The sequence below is a fragment of the Typopeltis vanoorti genome, chromosome 6 (genome assembly GCF_054136105.1).
Source record: "Typopeltis vanoorti isolate ZY-2024b chromosome 6, IOZ_Tvanoo_1.0, whole genome shotgun sequence".
In the NCBI taxonomy this organism is placed as follows: Eukaryota; Metazoa; Arthropoda; class Arachnida; order Uropygi; family Thelyphonidae; genus Typopeltis; species Typopeltis vanoorti.
Genome location: NC_143554.1, coordinates 52,032,888 through 52,056,555, shown reverse-complemented (window position 1 = coordinate 52,056,555; position 23,668 = coordinate 52,032,888). Strand labels below are relative to the sequence as shown.

Genomic DNA, 23,668 nt, shown 5'->3' with positions numbered 1-23,668 from the left:
AAATAAAAACAAAGTTTAGCTGGGGTCTGGAGAAACGATGATTTGCAGGTCGTTAGCCACCGCCACAGGAGAAAACGTGGCAGCTATCTATCCTTTAGAACGCTCAAGGGGGAAATGAAGGAAAAAGAGATGAGGAACACGTGTTGGGTCGACCATTGGGGATGTACGAAATGTGGATAACACGGTGGTAATTGGCCTTTAGATTTCTTGTAGTGAACAGAGGTCTGGCATTATAATGAGAGGTTTTTGCATTATGCAACGATGCAGTATTACAGTGACTGAACAGTGTGGGCTTTACCGCAATAAGGGATGTGGAAGAAATTACTCCTATTGTGACTTAACTAGTGACAAAAGTTCAAGCAACATAATTTAGTCCTAACTAGCTCCCAGAATGCAGTCTGGCGCAAGACTGTCGAGTAATAAACCATGGCAGGCTGATTCCAACAAAAGAGTCAAATGTTGCAATGCTACAATATGGCTCAGTAAATCTTAATTTAACAAACATTAGAAGAAAATGATTTACAGATTTGTAAATATTGATGTGCATAATACAACACATCTTAGGATATCAAATGAATTTTTTTAAGTATTAAACTTTAAAAACAAAAACAAAACGCAAAAAATGACTTTCAAAGTATTGAACTGAATGTTTCAGATAATCTGAATAAAAATCTTTATTTCTGACCAACTTAAAAGAAACACTTAAAAGTCAGCACTGGTGAAGAAGGAATTATGTAGCACATTATTAAGCATTTAAACCAAAACCATCAGTAAACAAAACCTGAAATAAGCTTTCAAATAAGAGTCTGAATGTTTATAACATTTATTATGAAGAAATGGGGTGAAAGAAATATAATTTTTACATTACAATTATCACGCTTAGACGAATCTATACTGGAGAATCAGAACACTCACATTTCAAGGTACATTTAATAGTTACTGACCTGGTTGACCGAGAGGAGAGGATGGCGTATCCGCTTTCCATTCAATAGTCTTGTAGTTAGAATCCTATTGCAGCATGAATGTTTGTGAAAATGTTTGCGGATTGGAGGAAACTGAGAAAGACTTGAGATAGGAAACGATTTTCTGAAGTGGACTGTTAACCTACTATTGGATCTCTAGATCGAGGATACCAGATTATCTAATTTTATCTCAACCACGGTATTAATGGACGATGGTACATTAATACTGTGGTTGACTCACATAGCATTTTATTGATTTAATATATAAGAAAATTGTGTGTATGCAGTATATTTAGAATAGTTTGTCTATTTAGTGGGACAGAAAATTCAAGGTTCTGGGACTGAAAAACCTCAATCATTGCCTAAGAAGGATCGATTTGAGATTGAAACACCAAAGTACTACCAATGAAACCAAAAATTGAGACGGTCAGCTGGTCCGAACGCACTCAACTCTGAATGAGTGTGCGAGTATAATGCGCATGCACAGTCATGTTTCTCGTCTCTATCTACTCCCCTACACACACACACACACACACACACACACACACTCTCTCTCTCTCTCTCTCTCTCTCTCTCTCTCAATTTGAATAGTGTGTCTTAAGTACAAGTACCACATCTGTCATCGAAGACTGCTTCGATTGGTACACGCATAGGGTAGACGTGGATGTCATATATGAAGGATGGAGAATGGCTTCGTAACATTACACGTGCTCAACTCGCGAAGTGATAATGACAGAACGCCTTATCGTAAGCTTAATATGAGCACTGACGTTAGGCCTGATTGAAGACACAAGGCATACTTTGATAAGCCAATATATAAACGGGTTACAAAGGACTACTAGAACTCTGCACCAACATACCATCCGCAAGACAGCACGTGAAGAATGGATGTGCCTGTGTTTATGGTTTAATCTACAGCGTAACATTTGTCTTGAGTGTTTTATGTTATCTTCATATTTCGTTATGATTTCTTTCTCCAGGTGGCCGAAAGCAGAGAAAGAACATCGATCTGAACTCATTTTTTATGGTTTTATATCATTGTTTCGGGTCTGAAGATCGACTGTCTCTAATTGAGATACAGATGATAAAGAACTTCAGCTTAATTACTGCACGTCTCTTATTCATGGCTACTAATTTAACTTCGTCGAAAAAGCTGCATATTTTTGTATACTTTTTCGCATTTTATTTAACTACAAGTATGCAACTACACTCAGCATTCGATTCCTCCATTAAAGAAACGTAAACATTTTCTTCTGTGCCACATCAGTTTAGGGAATTGATTTTAAAGTCGATTTGGTGACTCTGTGAAAGTCCATTAAAGGACGCAACTCCTTGGAAAGTAAAACTGATTTTCATTTAAATTAGAACAAACAACGATTTCCTATAATTAGACTGAAAATAAAGAACTGCAGACGAGCTCTAAGAAATCCCAATACAGAAAATGTCAAGGTCGAAATATATTGTATTGTACTTAGGTGACGCCAAAAGACCTTATCAAAAAAAACCTAAACCAAGTTAAACTTTGAATAAGTAATTAGTTCGAGATTTACTGCATCGCTGCATGAGAAGAATCAGTTTTGTATTGTATTATTGAATCTTCCAGGGTTTCCAGTAAGCTCACTAGGGACCCACTCCAATTCTGCTCTACAAATACTTTCCACCGTTTCATGACATATGCGTGGTAGTGATTGCTATACCTATGTCTCTCAAGGTGGAAAGATGAAGAGGGGAAATTAGTATCGGCGCCCCGAGATGGAAAGAATGCATTAGGGAGTCGACCCCTATTGCTATATATAAATGTGACAAAGAGCTGAACGCAAAAGAAACGCATTCCTTTCCCTCCCCTCCAGGTTGAAGACAGTTGTCTGCTTAATACAAACACCAAGGAGCGATCGTTATCTTTACCCAAGGCATTTACTCCCCCTCTTCATTCTCGCGTGTGCAAGCGGTTTGCAAGTTCCTTCTGTGCCCCCCCCCCCATGTAATGCTATTTATACTTTTGTCTCCAATGTTTCAGCCTCTGCTTGTTCCGTAAGCTAGGATATTCAACAAGAATTTCTTCATCTTTCATAGATGTGAAACAGAAGTTCAAATACTGTATTTGTGTTCCACGGGAATCGTGTTTATCTACCTATTTCTGTCGCACGACCTTTGATGTTAGCTCTGTTCTTCGGTTATTTTTGCCTTAACGATTCTTGACGTTTTGTAACTATCTTTCTCGTAAAGATTTACATATAGCTACGTTTTTAGAAAGGCAAATGTACTTCATTTTTTTTTAGCTGGTTCAATATGCATAATGACGCCACCAATTATATAAACCAATCCAACCATTGCCAAGGAGTTATGACGTGGGTATATATGCACACACAAATATTCGCACAAATTAAACATATTGATAATAATAGCCAAAAATTATGCATGGAATGTACAGAAGTATGTTCACTTCTGTGAGATATTTTAAATTCGGAGACTGAGATTAGGATTCCTCGTAGGCCAATGAGAGAAAATGTTTGACTAGACAGAAGTCAGGACTTAAGAATCCACGTGTAGCTTGATTTAATTTTGATTAAGGGCTACTTTGTTGCTAAGTTACAAGATGCGCCATTCCTAATTGAAATCGCAGAGTACAAAGTGGTATTTAGCGAATCGCAGCTTAATTGTTTGCAATAACATTTTTATCTTAACAGAAACGAGTAACTTCACCTATTATTTTTAATTGGACTAAACTCGAAAAAGAAAATTTTTTGATTGCACAAGATAAATTTTTTTTTTTCAACACATAGCAATTTCAAGAGTTCAAAGTATATATTAATGACTTGACTGCGTGTAAGAAATAATATCATGCAATATGTACTAAGAAGAAACATATTGGATACCAACGTTATGTGTGGCCTGGTTAGCACTAGTTGTATATGAAGCTTGGCTGCTAGTCTACAGTTGCGCTGTTTGTTTTGCTTGAAGTATGACCTATGCCTTCGTTGTCGGTAGTGAAGGAAAGGAAAAGAGAGAAACCTGAGATGTTACTATCCCCGTGGCTCTTGGTGGTTCTCGTTGCCACTAGATGTAGGTTTTCAGCTGCTCGATTGTTCGAGGAAAGGGATTAGCGAGTGGTTTGTTCTTTCAAGTATAGCCTCGAGTAAGTCACAGGCGATAAGATCGGAAACTGGAAGAGTTATGGAAAGTGTCTTTAACATCGCTCTTCTCACAGTGTTTGGCATCTGAGATTATGACAAATATCTGGGAACACATTTATGCGCAGCATACAGTGATGAGGCACACAGACGATTTTCGTGAAATCGATTATTAAAGTCCATTTACCATTCCTTGATGCGGTACATCATAAGCTGCTGTTTTGTTTCTTTTATATTACACCAAAGGAAATGAGATCAGTATATTAGGCCTGCAAACGGAGTATACCCGTTTACTGCACCTTGCAATATACTGTATATGATCATGCGACAATGAATCGACTGTTTTTTCCTTGCGATCATAAAAATACTTCTTATATGAGAAGATCATAAGGCAGGGAAACTTGCCCTTTTTTTACAGTAAAAATCACTTAATTAAATCGCAAAGTAGACACTGGCATTGCAATAGAGCATTATGTAATGAATTTTCATCAGTTATCTTGTTTGATAGTACTCAAATTAATAAATACGTCGTAAAGTCACTGATTTGAAATGAGAAAAACAACCGTCACCCATCAGTACACACACACACACACACACACACACACACACACACACACACACACACACACACACAACAGTTCGCGTTGCTGTGATGAATGTTTTGCTAATACATTATCAAAAACACAGTATCCTAAATACAAGAAAACTCCGCTTAACGAATTCGCTATGCACGATCATCAGTTAGCGCGATTGAGTGAAATGATACCATTTCCCGCTTTACGTGAGGGATTAATCAGTTAACGCGATTTTTTTTACGTTACGCGAAATTTTTTGGCGCCGATTTGCAGCGAGCGGAAAAGCTGGAAGTCATTAAGAGACATGAAAGTGGTGCTAGTAATACAATGACTGTGCGAGACCTGGGAAACAGCGAGTGTACAGTTTGGACTATATTAAATAAGAGCAAAGAATACAAAGAACAAGGAAAAGTTACTACTGCTTCTTTAAGTATGCAGATCACCCGAAATAAAAGCCATTTAATGATCATGATGGATCGTCTTCTATCACTCTGGATTGAGGATTATAACCAAAAAAGAATACCTCTTAATACAGGAAATATTCAGGCATAAGCTCTCTCTATATTTTTACCTCATTGAGAGAGACCAAATTTCAAGAGGAATGTGAAAGCTTTACTGCGAGTTTAGGATGGTTTGACAGTTTTAAAAATCGAGCTGGACTGCATAACGTAAGAATAACTGGGGAATCTGTTAGTGCCGATAAAGATTCTGCGGCCAAGTTTCCTGAAGAATTGCAAAGGTTAATTAAAGGAGGGTGATTATGACGATCGGCAAATATTCAACGTACACGAAAATCGGTCTCTTTTGGAAGCGTATGCCAAGAAAAACTTACCTAGCTAAAACTGAAGCATCTCAACCAGGATATAAAGTATATAAAGATCGTTTTACGCTCTTATTAGGAGGCAATGCAGAAGGTGGCTTTAAATTCAAGCCTATGTTAGTTTATCGTGCGCGAAATCCAAGTTATAATATTTTGAAGAAATCATCACAATTGGAAAAGAACTTGGATTTAATGAACTGGATAATAAAAATGTGAGAAACTTGTTCGATTTCCATTCAGAACAGTTAAGCGAGCATGATCTCCTTCAACTAGAACAGAGTGCATATGAAGAAGAAGATGATGAGTGCAAACAAGAAGAGAATGTTACGACTAAGAAGCTAACTGCGAAAGAACTTGAGCTAGTTTTCAATTATATTCAGTTGCTAAGGAAATTCTGTTTGATGTTGATCCTGATATGGAACGAAACTTCGAAGTCCGCCGTAATCTTGATAAAGCGTGCGTTCCCCCACTATCGCAAATTGCATGATAAGATGAAAAAGTGGAGCACGATTCAAACATCTTTACTAAATTTTTTTTTGTAAAAAAAAGTAGCTCAATCAATGTTTAGACATTAAATAAAAATTTAAGCAATTGATTTTTATTAACTTTGATGCTTTCGTCCTCTACTATAGCTTATATTATAATTTTTTTCCTTCTAAATTTACGCTAACTGATGGATGAATTATAATTATTCCTATTGTTTAGTGCATTCGCTTAACGAGAACGAGAATTCGCTTAGCGCGCATGAATTGATGGATTAATTATCGCGTTAAGCGAGGTTTGCCTGTAATGCGAGCTCATTCATCGATCTTCACGCCATCTATAAATTTGATCATCAATGCAAAAATATCTTTTGGGTAATGATGAATAGGTAGGGATGCTGCCCGCTAAGATGTGGTTCATAATATTTTTAAGATGTGCTAATCACTTTCTGCAATATGGAAGAAATTCGTTTTAATACGCACGTCACTTCTGACGACATTTCGCAAAAACAAAATATAAATAAATAAATTAAGTCAAATTCAAAATATAAAATAAATTAATTAAAATAAAAATTGTCTGGATGAGAATTATAATCTGCGTCACATTTTTACCATCTTTCTACATAAATTAAGAATTAATAATAAATCAATAATAAGAAATAAATAATAACTTAGATATTACTGTAAAAGGAACTCAGCATTAACTGAACTATCAGCTATCGAATATCCTTACTTGATATTCGAATATCGAATTCCAACTACCCCACGAAAGGAGACGTGTTCACAAACGAATTGCGAATTTTAAATACTCGGAGTTAACTTTTATTTATTTAGTAAATGAACTAGTCTTTTACTAATAAAGGATAGCTCAACTTACCACAACCACGCCATCCTCTCCAGAGCTTTGAACTGTAGCACCGAACCACTGATTTGATTTTTCATCTGTTTGATTCTCCTTATCCCCAATAAATGTAAACTTTGAACCTTAAACAAACAGAAAAAGGCATTTTTCAGAAAAAGACATAAAATAAGTGAATTTAAACATTCATTTTTTTTGTATAAAAACTATTTTATTTATTATTTTTACAGCTATTTTTTTGCCTGCTTTCGTTTATTTATTATTTTATTTATTTATTTTTAATTCTGAATTTCAATATATTGTATTTATAATTAATATTATAAAATATTTGAATTTTTTTTAAATAATTCATTATGAATAATTAAATTTTTTCTTTATTCGCAGTCGGATTAGTTATTACCTTATTAAAGGAAAAAAGTTAGTTTAACATTAAGAAATTTAACGAGTTTGTGGGCACAAACAAAAAAGTGAAAATGAATAATCACTACTACACCACTAGTTTTCGCCATGAAACAAACTGCTAGCCAGGTGTGTGTGTGAGCGCACACGAACATGCACGCGCGCTCATACAGTTCAAGTATAAACTTGAACACGATGTAATGATTTATTTGTCTGAGCATGTCTTTCATTAATTAAATACCACTTAGTTTGCTGTAGTCATAGTAATAATAATAATAATAATAATGCAGTACATCTTCAACACACATGTAGAAATAATTTCTTAGAAAACGCTGTGTAATGTAAGCCTACGCTAAATTTCTACTTTATTTTATCAATTGTTCAATATCTGACTCACAAACGAAACATCGCAAGACCTACAGAACATCAGAGTCGAGGGTGAGTAGATATTATTTTTAATCGATTCAGACCTGCAATGAGCCGGGTGGTTATCTCACACCTAGCGATGAAGTTCATCTCACACTAAACTATTTTAACACAACAGTTTTTAATCTGCAAAGGGCCATTCATTTCACATGCATTTTAAAATAAAATATAAAAAAAAAAACTCACTCAATAAGAACTCTGGATGAATTTAATGTGTAATTTGTATTTTATTTACCACCTGATAGAATGCAGAATATATATACTGTATATGTTTTTATCACTAAAAATCACAAGCCTATTTATGCAGGATCTGTATTATTCACTTGTTTACTATATGTTTATTATGCAACATATTTAGTATGACTATTTCAAATTTTGTTAGGTTGTTATATGGGAGACCGGGAAAATGCTATTATTCTCCGCGAGTATTTCACTTTGATTTTAATGAATTTAGGTTGCAAACCTAATTTGCAATGTAAACTGGAATGTTTTTTTGTATGTAAGAAAACAGAAATAATGGCCAATGGCCGCCGGAATGACGTAATTGCGTTAGCTCGAAAATAGCTAAACATCAGTTGTTAGTATAAATGCCGACTAGATTTCGTCGATTTCTTAAATTAAAGAAAGAGGTTATACTAAATACTGTAATTCCAGATTGCATTACGCGTAACCACATAAACAACTTACCTGTAGTATCAAAAGGAATTTGAGTACACGTGCCCCTAACGTCAGTCCTACATCGATATACAGCGCCACCTGTAGTAACTTGCGGCTGATTAGTTTGAGCTTCAGGAGCGCCCACTAGTAACCTAAGATATACAAATAAAATCATAATTGTGAATAATATTAATTAAAAGAATGAACACATCGTACATTTTTCAACTTGAAACCACTAGTTATTATTATTATTATTATTATTATTATTATTATTATTATTATTATTTGAAAATTCTTCAGTTATACTCCAGGATGTAACTTTGCTAGTGCAATATTTAGTAAAATACTATACTGAAAGTGTTTTTAAAGACATTTACTATTCAAATCTTGTAAGAACTAGAAGTTACTTTTTAAAGTTTTCTTCAGTAAAGTAAACTTTTAAATAATTATGCGAACTTTATTACTTATTGGGACTCGCCTGATACAAGAACAAATAACAAAACTTTTGGAGCTTTCTTGGATTTATCGCATGCTCTGTAATTAGAAATTGCAAGTGGAACGGCATTGGCTGTCTTCGTAGTAACAGGTATTAGCAGAATAACATACTAGAAAATGCATTGTAACATATTTAACTGAGTTCTGAAGCAGTTACAAGAACACTTCGTTAATTTTCTCCTTTATTGGTTGCACCTACTTCATTGGAGTTTCATAACTGGAAGACTGTTTCTCTGATTAAATATAACTGTCGTGTTGTTCTGCAGAAGTCATCTTTTCTGTTTAGCTCTGAATGAAACCACTCGACAAATTTTCACAGTAAATTCTGCTTGGAAATGAAAGTGAAAATACTAAATAAATATTTGCAGTTATCGAACTTCAAAATAGAAAATGATTTTCTATTTTGAAATTATATAAATAATTTCTAAATTATATAAATAATTTAGAAAAAGTTTGGCTCTACCCACTTATTATTGTCCATTGTTTATCGAACTTCTCATTTTTCACATGAAACAATTTTTATTTCAACTAAAATGAGATGTGAAAAAAAAAGGGAAAAAAAATCTTATACATAACAAAGGCATGAATAAATGTATTACAGTATGACTAATACTCAGAAATAAAAACACTTGTTGGGTCAGTAGCCTTGAAGTTTACCACATGTAACACACTATAGATCGCTTGGAGTAATGGATGGATGGTGGTGAAAAGAAAATTGTACCGAATGTTGTTCATCAACGCGGTCAGACTTGTCTACACCTCGGTATTTACAGTATGCTTTTATAGATGAGGGCCTGTTCGTTAGAAAGAGGCCTTAGTGTACCGAGAGGTCACATTTCTAAATCCATATTTTACTTCGAATGTTTACTCAGAGGGGGAAGTCGGTGTGAAATAACCGAGACTGTCCTTTTCTTAAAATAACTTGAGGCAGCCTTGGAACTTTGTGTGTGTGTGTGTGTGTGTGTGCGTGCATGCGTGCTTGCGCGAGCATGCGCTTAACATATACGGTAAAGATGCCAGAGAGTATATCAGATGCTGCTCATTAAGTTCCAGTGTATTTGAACGTTTCTCATCCAAAGGACATCAGCAGGTTTTTTTAGAAATAATTGATGTCAAATAGCAGAGCGAATTAATTGTTGACGCGAAGTGATAGTATTCTAAAAGTGTTTGATTGAGTTTTCCTTATATTTATAACATTGTTATACACTACCAAAGACCCCCAACCCATACTTTACAACCTTGATAAATATACTGCTTGGCTAATCCTACTGACGTGCAGCAATGCTCGTGATTTAATTGAGACTGTATAGATGAGCCAGTAAGCTATGCAGTGATGCAATGACAGACAGGCAGAGCGAGATTAAAGATTGAGAAAGTTTACTTTGTGATGAGCACCACGAAACTCATCACTAGAATCACTTTCTTTGTATATTGCACTATAGTCTTACAATGCATGCTTTGATTATAAGAATTTAAGGAGATATTTCTATTTGAAATTTTGGGGTAGAAGATCAGCGATGTAATTTTCTTAGTATATCAATACGTAATTTTTAACTAGGATATCAATGTATAGAATATCATACCACACTCATCAGCAAAACGTTATGACCACTCAGCTTCTTTCCTGCTTACTAGACCGCAGGGTTCGTCGAAAACCCAGATTTTCCGGGGGAAAAATCCTGGAAAACTGCTTACCCATACCAGAGATCAACTAACTCAGTAACCGGTCAAAGAAAGGCTTAGAAAAAGTTCCTCCAATGCGGCAACTAGACTTGAACTTAAGTCTATCTTCAAGCGACCTAGCGCAGAGGATGCAAGCACCACTTTCACTGAGTATTGGTATAAATATCCCATTGCTAGATTAAGTAACCTAATGGCTATCGTTACCTTTGGAACCAGAGAACTGCAGTTTTGAATCGTACTGCGACAAGGTTGTGACGTTCGAAAAGGCCTTATTCTTTATAACATGACCTGAGCCTGCTACTAATGAGTTAAAGATTTCAAACCTTTCCAGGCAGGATGATCATTTAAAAAATCGAAAATGTTGGAAACGTTGTCCTTTAACGTGCACTTTGGTAGACACACCAATTATCGTTTCTGCAACTATTCTTTCACAAATCGCATTATTCCAGTAATGGAATATTGCTTTGCTTTTGGGAAGTTGCTTTACTTTTAAATCCTAGAAATTTGTTATCAAAATTGTGACTGAGAAATAAGCAGTAAACAAGCAATTTCAGTCAAACTTCTGGATCATCCGGTTAACTCCGCTTTCTTATTCATCCATTCCATCTGCACCTGTTCAGTAGAATAGGAGTTCCTGCACCAATGTTTATCATCAATTGCAATATGCGGTCATATGGAGTAAGTTGTGTTTTTTGTTGTTTTTTTTGCTTACTTGGATAAGATGTTATACTTGATAATTAATTTTATTCCTTTTCATCATATTTCCCTTTAGTAAGCAAACAAGATATATAATCTGTTACCAATCTCTTAAATCCAGAGTATACTAAAATACTCTGTTCCCATTTCTCTTGCATGGCAGGCTCAATGAACCCTCATAGCAAGTAATTTGGCATCTTGGAAACCTGATTAAAGATAACAGGATGAAATATTTAGTTGGGTGTTGCTATAGACCTGGTAATATGGAGGATAATGAGAAGGAAATGTATAGGCAAATTGGCCTAGCTAGCAAGAAACGAGTTATCATTATGGGCGACTTTAATTATGATAATATAGACTGGAAGCAAGACTGCATCTGGGGTTAAAGAAAATGAATTTTTGGAGTTTTTAAAAGATAATTACCTTAGTCAGCACATAACTGAGGGTACACGAGGATCAAGAGTATTGGATTTGATCATCTCATCAGATGATGTTATTATAAATGAGGTGTCAAATCTTCCACCAGTTGGTGAGCGTGACCACGAGGTGATCACCTGCAGGGTGACCAGTCATTCGAGGACGTCTGTTAGAAAGAGATATATGTGGAATTATAAGACTGGTAATTACAAAAAGCCCCGGAAACAGCTTGCGATAATAAATTGGAAAGAGGAACTGGATGGGAAGGATATCAATGCTGCTTGGGCCATACTCAAGAACTATTTGGTGGAGGCAATATCAGAGTGTATTCCAAGGGTCAAGAGGGTAAATAGAGTGGGTGTAAAATGGATGAATCAATAGATAAGGTATGCAATCTGGAAGAAGAATGTATTATGAAAGAAACACAAAATGAGTATTTATAACAACCAGTTGCATGAGAAGTACAAAGAGCAGGCGAGGAAGGTGACTAGCTTGATAAGGGTAGCAAAAATGCAGTATGAGCAGCAGTTAGCTAAAGCGGCCAAAACAAATTCCTAAGGAGTTTTTCGATATGTCGCCAGTAGAAGAATGAATGATTATGGTAGGATGGGAGATTGATTGGTGAAAACGGAGGAATGATAACCGCTGCGGAGGATATAGTTGAGATATTTAGTGAGCAATTTCTAAAGATATTTCATTCTTGTGAATGTGGCATCATGCAGAAATTGAAAGCAGTGGGAAAGGAGAAGGAACTGTTAGTAAGTGAACAGGAAGTATATGAGGAATTGAATAGACTTGATGTAAATAAGGCTGTGGGACTTGATGTTATTTCACCACGTATCTTGAAGGAATGTGCCAGAGAGTTAACAACAGCTTTTGTATATCTTTTTAACATGAGTCTCTCACTGAGTCAAGTTCCAAAAGAGTGGAAAGAAGGTAAAATTGTTCCAATTCATAAGGGAGGTGATAAGAGTAAGGCTTTGAATTATAGACCAGTCGGTGTGTCTGAAGTTGTGGTCAAAGTATTAGAGAAGTTAGTTAGGAATAAGATTCAGAATTGGGTTGACAACAGAAAAATACTCTTTGGCGACCAACATGGATTTACTAAAGGAAGATCATGATTTAGCAACCTGCTTACTTTTTATAATAAAGTGACAAATGCGTTGGATAAGGGTGTTGCATATACAGTGGTATATTTAGATTTTGCAAAGGCGTTTGATAAATTGCCACATGACAAGCTGGTAATTAAATTGGAACGGATGGGGATGAACAGTAGATTGGTTCGCTGGATTGGAGATTGGCTGTCTGATAGGTATCAGCGAGTTGTCTATGGAGGAGCAATATCCCAGAAGAGGAAAGGTCTGAATGGTGATGTGCAGTTGTTTGCAGATGATGCAAAGTTGGGGAGAGCTATCAGGAGTAGTGTGGATGCTGTAGCTTTGCAAGAGGACTTGAGTACACTGGCTGAATGGGTAAATAAGTGGGATGTCAATTCAATGTTTCAAAATGTAAGGTTTTGAAATTTGGGAAGCAGAGATGGGATGTAAAGTACACAATCGGTGCAAATATTTTGGAAGAGGTAGAGGAAATGAGAAATTTGGGAGTGATTGTAGACAAAGACCTAAAATTTCGGGGACATGTTACTAAAATAGCGAAGAAAACACAGCGGATAACGGGAATGATGCGGAGGACATTGACTTGTAGAAGTAAGGATGTTATGGTTCCTTTGCATAAGGCTTTGATCAGGCCACATGGATTACTGTGCACAGATCTGGTCACCTGGTTTTCAAAAAGATGAAATTGCATTGGAAAAAGTTCAGAGGCGATTGACTAAGGTGGTTTCTGGTCTCTGGAATGTATAGTATGAAGACAGATTGACAAAATGCAATTTGCAGAAATTGGTGGATAGAAGGAGGAGGGGTGGATATGATTGAGATATATAAGCTGTTAGGAGGTTATTACCAGCTTAATGTCGGGGTGGTTTTGCACAGAATGGGTGAGGATAGTAGGAGAACAAGAGGTCATTCCTGGAACCTGTATAAGGAGGGTGTGAGCAAGGGAGTGAGGAGGTTTTTTGCATGAAGATTGGTGAGTGATTGGAATACTTTGCCCGAGAGTGTGTGGTGTGTGCAGAGACAGTGAATATATTTAAGGCAGTATGATAAACTGTGTGTATAACAGTGGATCTCCCACGATGAGTCTTTGACTCCATGGAGGTTTTTATAATAATAATAATAATAATAATAATAATGCTGTTGTCAAGTGAGTGTTTTCCTAGGCCGCTTTTTTTCCCCGTTGAAAACTTTGTGTTTCCGATAGAATAAACCCATCCACCTCTACGCGAGACTGGCTAACTCACCTTCAAACTGAAATGACCATTTGAAGGTTCTTCATTTTCTAGGCGTTATTTGAACCCAGATCTTTCCAACAAAACAGCATCGCCAAAACAGACTCAGATATGAAGGGTCTGTTACTAAAATATTAAATATACAATTTCGCATCTTGTATATGACAGACCAGGGCTGTCCAACCTTAGGGCCAACAATCCGAGGGCCGCATTAAAAAAAAAAAAAAACATTTATCCGAGGGTCGCATCACAATGAGTATCTAGTAATTTGATGAGCAGCAGCGACACAACCTCGAAAGCTGAACAAACGAACAACACTGATTGGGCACTAGTCGTGCGCTCACGTTCCCCGTGAGCTCCCAGAGCATGCGCGTTGAACAAAACAGTGTAACAACGCTTCTTTGACACATCTAATATTTGAAAAACAAGTGTGTAAAACCATCAAATAAAATTATCAACATCGAGATTATCGATTAGTAATAAAATTAAAATATCTAATATCCATTCGATTTAAATTGCTATTTTATTTTTTCCCTCGTCAAAATCAAAACCCGCCGGGGCCGCAAGAAATCGCACCGCGAGCCACATCCGGCCAACGGGTAGTACTTTGGACAGCCCTGACATAGATGACCTGCTGGTATTGAATTAAATCAAGAATTTAATTTGTGTGTGAATTATTATGTGATTATTTTAATCATATAATCAAAGGTGAATTTAATTTAAATTCACTTTTGATTATGTGATTAAAATAATCAAAAGTGAATACTAGTGTACTTTAGGTCCACAGTATTGAATGAATAGGACTTCTTTCAGAAAGTATGGTGATAGCAATCACCGTACTTTACAGTTTAACCAATGTAACAGAAATATTTTTGAAAAATTAAAGTTTAATATTACACAGTAACCTTTTTGGCCCCTGCATTAATTACTAGGGTGAAAATCCATGCATTTTATATAAAAAAAAACTGGAGATTTCGAAGATAATGTTTGTGCATATTTGTTTATATGCATTCACGCCATCACTGTTGAAAAGAAAACATTTCTGTGATGATTAATTACACTTTTGATATGATAAATCATAATTAAAAAATGAGCATTTTAGCAGAAACAAAAAAAGCAGCTACATTTTTTACTTTATAAAAGGCCTTAACTAGGCGAGGTCTTTTAACCATATCTAGCTTTTGGAGACTGAGAGGGCAGTTCAATCTCCACTGTAGCCAATCAGAATTGCTGTTCCAAGACGCTCACTAATTATAAGTGGCAACCGATGAATACGTGGACAGACAAGTGCTGCCATCTCTCGGTACCAAATCCTGTTAGGATTTGTACCGAGAGATGGTGATTTTATTGAGTCTACGGGACGAAAAACCAAAGTTTCCAGGAGAAAAAACCTACTTGTCCGTGCCAGAGATCCACTAACTCGGAAATCGGTGAAAAAAGGCTTTAAAAACGTTTTTCCAGTCAGCTACTAGACTTAGGAGAAGCAAGAAGCTATAAATGTTTTGCAAGGCTAGACTTCTATATATTTTTTCAATCAAATGTTCTTCTAGTTTAGTAAGGTGTCTTGTTTACTGTAGGGCAGTTTCTCAACAGTTTCCCGTTTCTCAACGTTTTTTGGATCATGCCCCACCTCAACGTCTCAAAGATTTTGATGCCCCCTCTAGCATAATAGTCAGCCAAGTTCTAAAAAAGTTATGTACATGTGCATTTTCTAATTTTTCCCCAAAATATTCAAATTGCCTTTCTCCCTGTGGGGCGTACGCCCCACATTGAGAAACGCTGCTGTAGGGGAATCAATTATCGTCGACGAGCATCATTTAAAATTTGGCCATCGAATCAGTACATGAGCACGAAATTCAGAGAATTGGCACCTGCTTAAAATTGATGATCCTTATTCAATTTTGTCACCAGACTACTAAAAACAACAAGAATTTATTTAGAGTTTATTGCAAAAATAATAGTGTTGCTAAAAGTGCTATATTGTGTTGGCTAATGTACAGTTTTGATATGGGTATGTATTTGAATGTTTCATTAGGCCTTTAAATAAGCCAAGGACAAACCAGGATGCCTACCTTACATTTAAAACCAAATAATCCTTGAGCACTGATCTTTGTTTTTATTTTTATTTTTTTTTTTATTGATATGAAATAATAGCTCAGTGGAACTATATGAGAACCCTCTGGTGTTTCAGGAGAATGTTTTAACACTCAGTTGTTGTTGTTGTTTTTTCAATTTTTAAATTATATACTTGATTATATTCGCAACGGAATGCTTGCAGTTTCCTGCACTATTTCCGTTTTGCTTGCCTCTGAATTGGTGTAAACATTCGTGACATTTGTCGTGGATGTGATGAATATTTTTCATACAAACTTGCCTGAACTTAGACATTACGTTTGTATTATTTCAAGAATGACCACTAACGGATAGCGAACCACATAAGTTGGTTACATTACCTTGTTTATGTTAATTATTCTTATTTTCAATAGAACTCTATTCACGTACGTAAACTGCTATCTAAGGAGAATTTCTGTATCAATAGGTTTTAAATTCTCTCTAACTGCTTCGTAATTCCGCATATTGCTTAAAATATTCAGCTAACACCATCCTATTCGATCATGTCTTTTCAGATATCATCTGTGTTTTGAGCCAGGACACGTCATATATTATACATTCATTCATTCCTAAAGATGCCTTGATTATTTCAAATTTCATTACGGACGTGATGGTTACAAGTAGCCACAGTATTCATTTACTATACGATATATCGTTCCTCTTCTTTGGTTTCAATAATCCTAAATTGTTTTTTTTATCAAGTTTCTCAATGTGCGCTTCAAAGGAAAACATCAATTTGTTCTTTAGGGACATTCTGTTGCTTGGTCGTGATGCAATGACGTCACTAAATTACCTAATATGTAGCAACAGAACTAGCTTTTAGTAGATCCGGATTGTGTTTTAGAGTAAAACTTGCAAATTACATCCGTCTTCCTTTGGATATAAACATCGGCGCACTACAAGCGCATATTGGTGTTCGTGGGAAAAAAAAACAATTTATCTTCGTCTGTCAGAAGCCATATTTCTCCTAACCATGATAAATGATTAATGCTTCCTTGCTTTCTGTATTCATTTCCTTAAAAACACAGCACTTCTAAAAGAGAGTGCGCTGTATTCTTGATGCTTACATTTGAGTTCCTGAAATGCTAAGTAATTACGGCTGGCGTTGGAAGGTTCGCAATTCAGTTAATGCAATGCAACACGTCACCACGGAGATTATTCATAATCAACGCAACCAGAAATGGATTTACGAGAGACAGAACTCTCTCTCTCTCTCTCTCTCTCTCTCTCTCTCTCTCTCTCTCTCATACACACACAATCTATCTCTCTCATATTAAGATGAAAGCTATAAGATAATAGTAGAGATGGAAGCGGAAGCGTAAAAAGATAAACTCGATTATTTACACACGACACCGCAGATGGCGTCCTAATCCGAACCGAAATCGGATTACGCATGAAACATCAATTAAATGAAAGAACTTGAAAGAGAAAACTGAAAGCCATTTGTTGGTCTTAATGGAACATTAGTTACCTTTCCAACAACATTTAATAAATGAGGAAAACATCAGAAATCCCTTTGACATGACTACCTTTTATCGTTAAAAGCTTTCAATGTAGCGCTCCGATTACTTTTTTATGAGACAAAATGAATACTTCAAATGTGACAAAGATGAACGTGTCTAGCATGCAAGCCATGTCAACAGCAGTTTTTAAAAGAAGCAGAGTGTCTAGGGAAATGGAATGCAGCGCGGGGTAATGATTAGTATTTGCGATGTTTGTACTTGCATGTATTAGTTAATCACCATAAAGTAATGGCTAGATTTTTCTTAAGTTACAAGCATTTACTCTTTTCTTGAGAAAGAAAGTGGTGGGGTAGGGGTGGTGAAGGGGGACATTGCCGAGCAAAAGAATACAAGAACAGTAGTCAGTCAAATAAGATAAAAATTCCTGGCACTTGAAGTCAATGAAACGCTTTAAAAATGCATGGCGATCTTTCAATTATTTTTCTCTCCCTTCTTAAATATACTTGACTGGATATTTAAAATAATGGAAACAGATTTTTAGGTTTAAGATTATCCCAAAAGACACAGAATGATATTTGTTCTTACCCTCCTCACTTCCTTGGTTCTTGTCGGGATGACTGTATTAAATCCTATCTGTATGAGTCAGTAATTATACGATTACACAATATACAAATTATTGTATCACCTAAAGTTAAAACATTTTTCTAGAAAATTAACTACAGAAATCTCATGATGTTAGACAACAATGCCACTTAGGTTTCAGGAAAATAAGATGGCTTTCGTTTTGCCTGCTGTATTCATGTCCCGAAATCTTCAAAAATCATTGGTAGCCATGAGCTCAACTGTAGGTAATGATAGAGAGTGTAGATCGGCAGCAGAATTGTTTATTTTACATAACTAATAAATACTGATTTTTGGATGCTTGGTATTAAAGCTTCTTCATCACAATGTTCTTTTTGCTGTTTTCTATCTAATCTAAAAATCTAGTCTTGTTTCGTTTTTCCAGTTTATGTTGTTTTAGTTACAAACGTTTCTCGCTCTTGTTTAAAAAGTCCATTATCCTGGTAAACGAAAATATCAATTTGATAAGTTTCTCTCCATCTGCGATTTAAACTCTTATTTAGTTGCTTATTCTCCATCTGCAATTTAAACTGTTGTTTGGTGCATGATTTCAGTTATCCCCTCCATGACTTATACGAAATAAATTAGAATTTCCGGAAGAATTTCCATTCCTTTTCCGTCTCTTTCGGGGATCTCATTAAACAACGTTGTTATTTCATTAGCCTCGAAAATATCAGGTTATATGATATCCAACCAGAGCCTAATAAGTTACTGAAATATTGTTTACTTGATATTTTACAATTTTGGTTCATTTATTTATATTCTAGCAGGTCTTCCCTTTATAAACTAATAACTAAACCATTCAAATCATTATGAAATAACAGAGCAATCATTACGTAATTTTACTTTCATCCTCAGTGCTCAGACCAACATCATAACAAGCAGGTTTTACATTTCTAAACTCCCTCAAGAATTGTAATTCATCTGCTCGCTGATCAGATGAATCCTAAAAAAAAAAAAAAAACTTTGAAAATTAGATTTACATTCAAATATTCTCATTCATAGTTCACGATCGTAACCGAATACTATCCATTCACAGTGGAGAAAGAAAGATTTGATGGATTGCATTTCCATTTTCAAACCACATTGGTAACATAGTTTTACTGTTGACTGTATTTCCCAAACAGCCAGTGGAATCAGAATCATAATTTTTTTTATTATTATTTATATATTTCATTGATTTATAATTTACTTTTGTAAATTCTTCTATTTTATTGCTTCAATTTTCTGGCATGATATCAAAAATGGAAGATCAGGAGGTGCTAACACATTAATTACTCTTTCCATGCCCAAGAGATACTTATTATGACTCCAATTGTAATTTACAAAAACATTTAAAAAGACATTACCAAAAAAAAAACATGATAATGAGGTCTGAACGAAATCTAAAAAATATAAGCTTTTTTTGGTTTCTTCCTTTTATTTATTTATTTTTTTCTTTTTCTTTTCTGACTGATCTTTTATTTCAGCCAGTGATTTGAAATTAGCAGTGATATACATATCGATAGCGCCTCGCTTTTGCACGATATATTTTGGTCTTGAATTATTAGCTACCCTAAAATTCGTTTCATACGAATTGTTATTTTCAGAACACAGCTTGCCATCGTAAAACTGTAAAACTGGTATACTGATTTGTTTTTACTGAAGTAGTAAAAACCAAAATAAAATAAAATAATAATAAGATAAGTCATTTTTCAGATTAGAAAGAGCAGTTCATGTAAAATTCATACAGCTGATTAAAAACCAGATAGACAGATATGATTTTGTATCGTAGTGACTTCACGTTACTTCATGATATTGCTTCGTTATGGAGTAAAATTGATTTTTAAGAAAGAAGTTTCAAGTGGAATTAAAAAAAAAAATGAAACTAAATCAGTATTATGAAATAAAAGCTAAAACTACAATAACTATGATAGATAACTTCACAATCTTTTCATTATCCAAATAAAAGCTAATTTCAAAAATCAGTTTAAAATTATGCATTTATCTTTCAAAGGTATTCTTATTCAACGAACTAATAATTAACATTTCGCATTAAATGTCAATATTGTTTCAATTATATGAAAATCATTTGTTACCTTCTAACTTAATGTGAAACAAATCTTGCATTTCCAAAGCAACAATTCATTTGCATAACGAGGTGTTAATTATTAGTACCTTTATTCATCAAAGTAGTCCGCGCGGTTAGCCTAGTGGCTGGTGGCTTCGCAACCATATGCCTGGGGAAAGAGTGTCCAAGGTTCGATTCCCGTCGCCGACGTGAGGTGCTTAAGGATCTGCGATAGCCAAGTTAGCCGGTCTTGGGCGTGGACAGCAGGGTTTTTTCTGCCAGTTTATCTGGGGATTTTCATCCCGCAAGCAGGCAAACCGGACCCGTGAACACACAGTGATACGGCCAAGAATACTTCGAGGCACAGGAGTGACAATTCTATACTCGTATTTTCGGTTATGAATTCCAAGCATGCTTGGAAGGTTGTGGGCCTTAAAGGTCTGTTAAAGCCATTGGGATAGATAAGTGCCACATCAAAGTGCGACACGTATAGTAAGGGAACTTTTAAATGAAGAAATAAATCTGAACCATCGCCACTTGCTACACACACGACACGTGTTCCGATAGCCAATTTATGTTTTAGGCTTTTGCTCTAGTGAGTGAAAATCACGATTTTCACTCACTAGAGCTAAGTTTTTTAATACTGATGGAAATCTGTATTCTGATGGAAAAAAATGGAGAAATCTCTAATGATTTGGATAGAAGATTGCACCTCAAAAGAAAATTCCTTTGGATGGAAATCTTATTAAACAAAACTCTTTCAAAGTTTATAAACATTTATAGTGCAGACCAAGTGTTCAATGCGGATCAATTCGGGTTATATTGAAAACAAAAATGCAAAAACGCACCTATATTTCGAAAAATGGAAGATCAGCTCCTGGATTTAAAGTTTCCAAAGATAAAATTAGTGTGCTCTTTTGTAGTAATGCATCAGGTGATTACATGACAAATGTTTATTAACCGATCCTCTCGTGCTGTGAATGATTAAAATATGAACTATTTAATTTGCCTGAACTATTTGTGCATTATGTGCAATGAAGTTTGAGTACAATTTGTAATTTTTATACTATACTTTATTTCATAGTTTATATGTTTTCTTAACTTACATGAATTATTTGAATTAAATAATTTTTTTTTGTTGGAATCGTCATTGTTGTTTATATAATTTTAAAAAAAATCGATTTCGGAACATAACCCTACTTTTTCTATGTGATCTGAGTCTCGCATAACGCGGCATTTCTGAGCAACTTAACATCCGCGTTATACAAAGGTTACCTGTACAATAATTATTCTTCAAAGTCAAAGCTATATATGCGGAGTTATAATAAGTGTTGATTACGATAAAGCATAGTTAACAATTATATATCAGTTACGGTACATAAATATTGCCTTAACTTTGTGCCTTTTTAAATAAAAAGGGAAAATTAATTTAAAAACATTTGGAAAGGTGTAAACGTTTCCCCCTCCGCATACACCTGTCGATCTGTAGTCTCCAATCAATATGTTTTATTCTCTATATCAAAATCAACACTTTAATAATAATCAAGAATTATCTCCTTAATAACGTGAACAATGATTCTGTTCAGAAGAACATTTTAAAAATAAGCCAATTAAAATTATCTCAGACGAAGTTACTACATTTTTTTCAAAACAAAACAGTATTATGATTGTTAAAAGAGAAACTAATTATTATTCAAAAATAATTCGTTTGTAAAGTTATTTAAAAAAGCATAGTTTTGTATTACGAATTGGGGATCACAGAAAAACTGCACCTAAATTTTCAAACGTGAAAAAGAAGAAAAATTACAGACGAAAATATATAAAACCACATAAGTCATTTCGGATTTTTTTTTCCCAGTTACTTCATATGCTGACTGTAATTAAAAAGCTTCTCTTTGCTTGAAACCAAATTTCGTATTTACAATACAGTATTTCAATGTAGAGAGTCTGTCAGTCAATGTTTTATCCCTCCGCAGGGTCTGCAAATTTATCTTTTTAGTTTCTATTTGCATAGTAATAAGTAACATTGTTTTCGAGTGCATTTTATGATTATGCTCATTCCATTCCGAGCTTCTCTTTTTTTTTTCTTCTTCTCCATTCATTCATTGTTTGTAACGGCCATTCTTCATAAATCTCTTTTCATTTTGTATTCTGTCAAATTTTATTTTTTTATATATCTATTTATCTGTAGTTATCCGTTGTAATTATGTTGTTTGTATTATAATTTAATTTTAATCAACATTATTCTGCAATAAAGATCTAAACATAGAAGTCAGTTTCCGAATGCTGAAATGCTACGTCTGGTCCATTCTGTCCTATGGAGTTGAAACATGGACATTGAAGGTGACAACCATCCAGAAAAATTGAAGCTTTTGAGATGTGGCAGTCATGGACAGAAAATATTACCAATGAAGATCTTAAAATCCATTGGCAAAGCCAAAGATCTCATACAAACAATCGAGAAACGAAAAGCATCATATCTTGGCCACATCATGTGGCAAATACCAACTTATACAAACTATTTTGGTAGGAAGAACTGATGGCAAAGGAACCAGAGGAAGAAAAAGAATATCTTGGTTTGACAACATCAAGACGTGGGCAGGAAAGAACAGTGTACAACTGCTCAGATTAACGCAAGAACATGTTTGTTCACCAAGATGGTCGCTGACCTTCGATAGAAGGTGGCACCATAAGAAGAAGAATTATAATTTCATATGCAAATGTTAAAATTAGTTAAATTATTATTTATAGATTCTTAGATTTAATTTATTTTGGTTTGTCTTTATTTTTCCTTATTATTGAATTTAATATTTTGATATTTTATTAACTTTCTAGATCTTTCTCTGACTTCTTCCCGTGTAATATGCTTACTGTTAATCCTATTATAGTTTCATTACAAGTTCTAATGATTTCTGTTTAGTTCAAATTTAAGAAAGACCGTTTTATAAATTTCGATTCTAGTAGCCGCCTAGTAGAACTTTTTCTTGTCCTTTTTTTTAGCCAGTATCCGAGCTAGTTGATCTTTGGCACAGACCAGTAGGATTTCCCTACTTGAATCTCAGATTTTAAATTCTGCAGCTCATGATAAATTTACCATAGAACTCACACCATTTTAGACAATAATATATAGCTTTATGTACTACGATTTGGCAACAGTTGCATGCAGTGCTATTCTTACAGATGGCTTTTGGATGACTAATCGTTTTGGGCCAGCGATTACTGGCAGCTAAGAGCAGGGAAGCTTTTAAACGCTAAAACTACCTCACCCATTCTCTTTGCTTTGAAGAATAAATAGTTAGCGAGTTTATGTTTTTTTTTTTCATCGTGATTTTAGCATCCTTTTTGTTCTCTCTGTTGATATTTCCATATTAAAATTGCCATATATCTATCTTAGTTTGAATAATCGTCTTTTTCTGAAAGTAATAAAATACCATTTGCATATCTGGCTACGTTTAAATTGCTTATTTGATCTC

General features: G+C 34.9%; 1 protein-coding gene across 1 annotated transcript in view; it reads right to left on the bottom strand.

Moving 5' to 3' along the window:
* Positions 1 to 23,668, bottom strand: part of LOC150105451 (integrin alpha-PS2-like) — a 536,973-nt gene that overhangs the window by 463,211 nt on the left and 50,094 nt on the right. Inside the window, exons 2-3 of the mRNA XM_090394825.1 lie at positions 8,342 to 8,463; positions 6,848 to 6,954 (exon numbers count right to left, since the gene is read on the bottom strand). Coding sequence (XP_090250951.1) covers positions 6,848 to 6,954; positions 8,342 to 8,463 — 229 coding nt within the window. The remainder of the gene's footprint in view (positions 1 to 6,847; positions 6,955 to 8,341; positions 8,464 to 23,668) is intronic.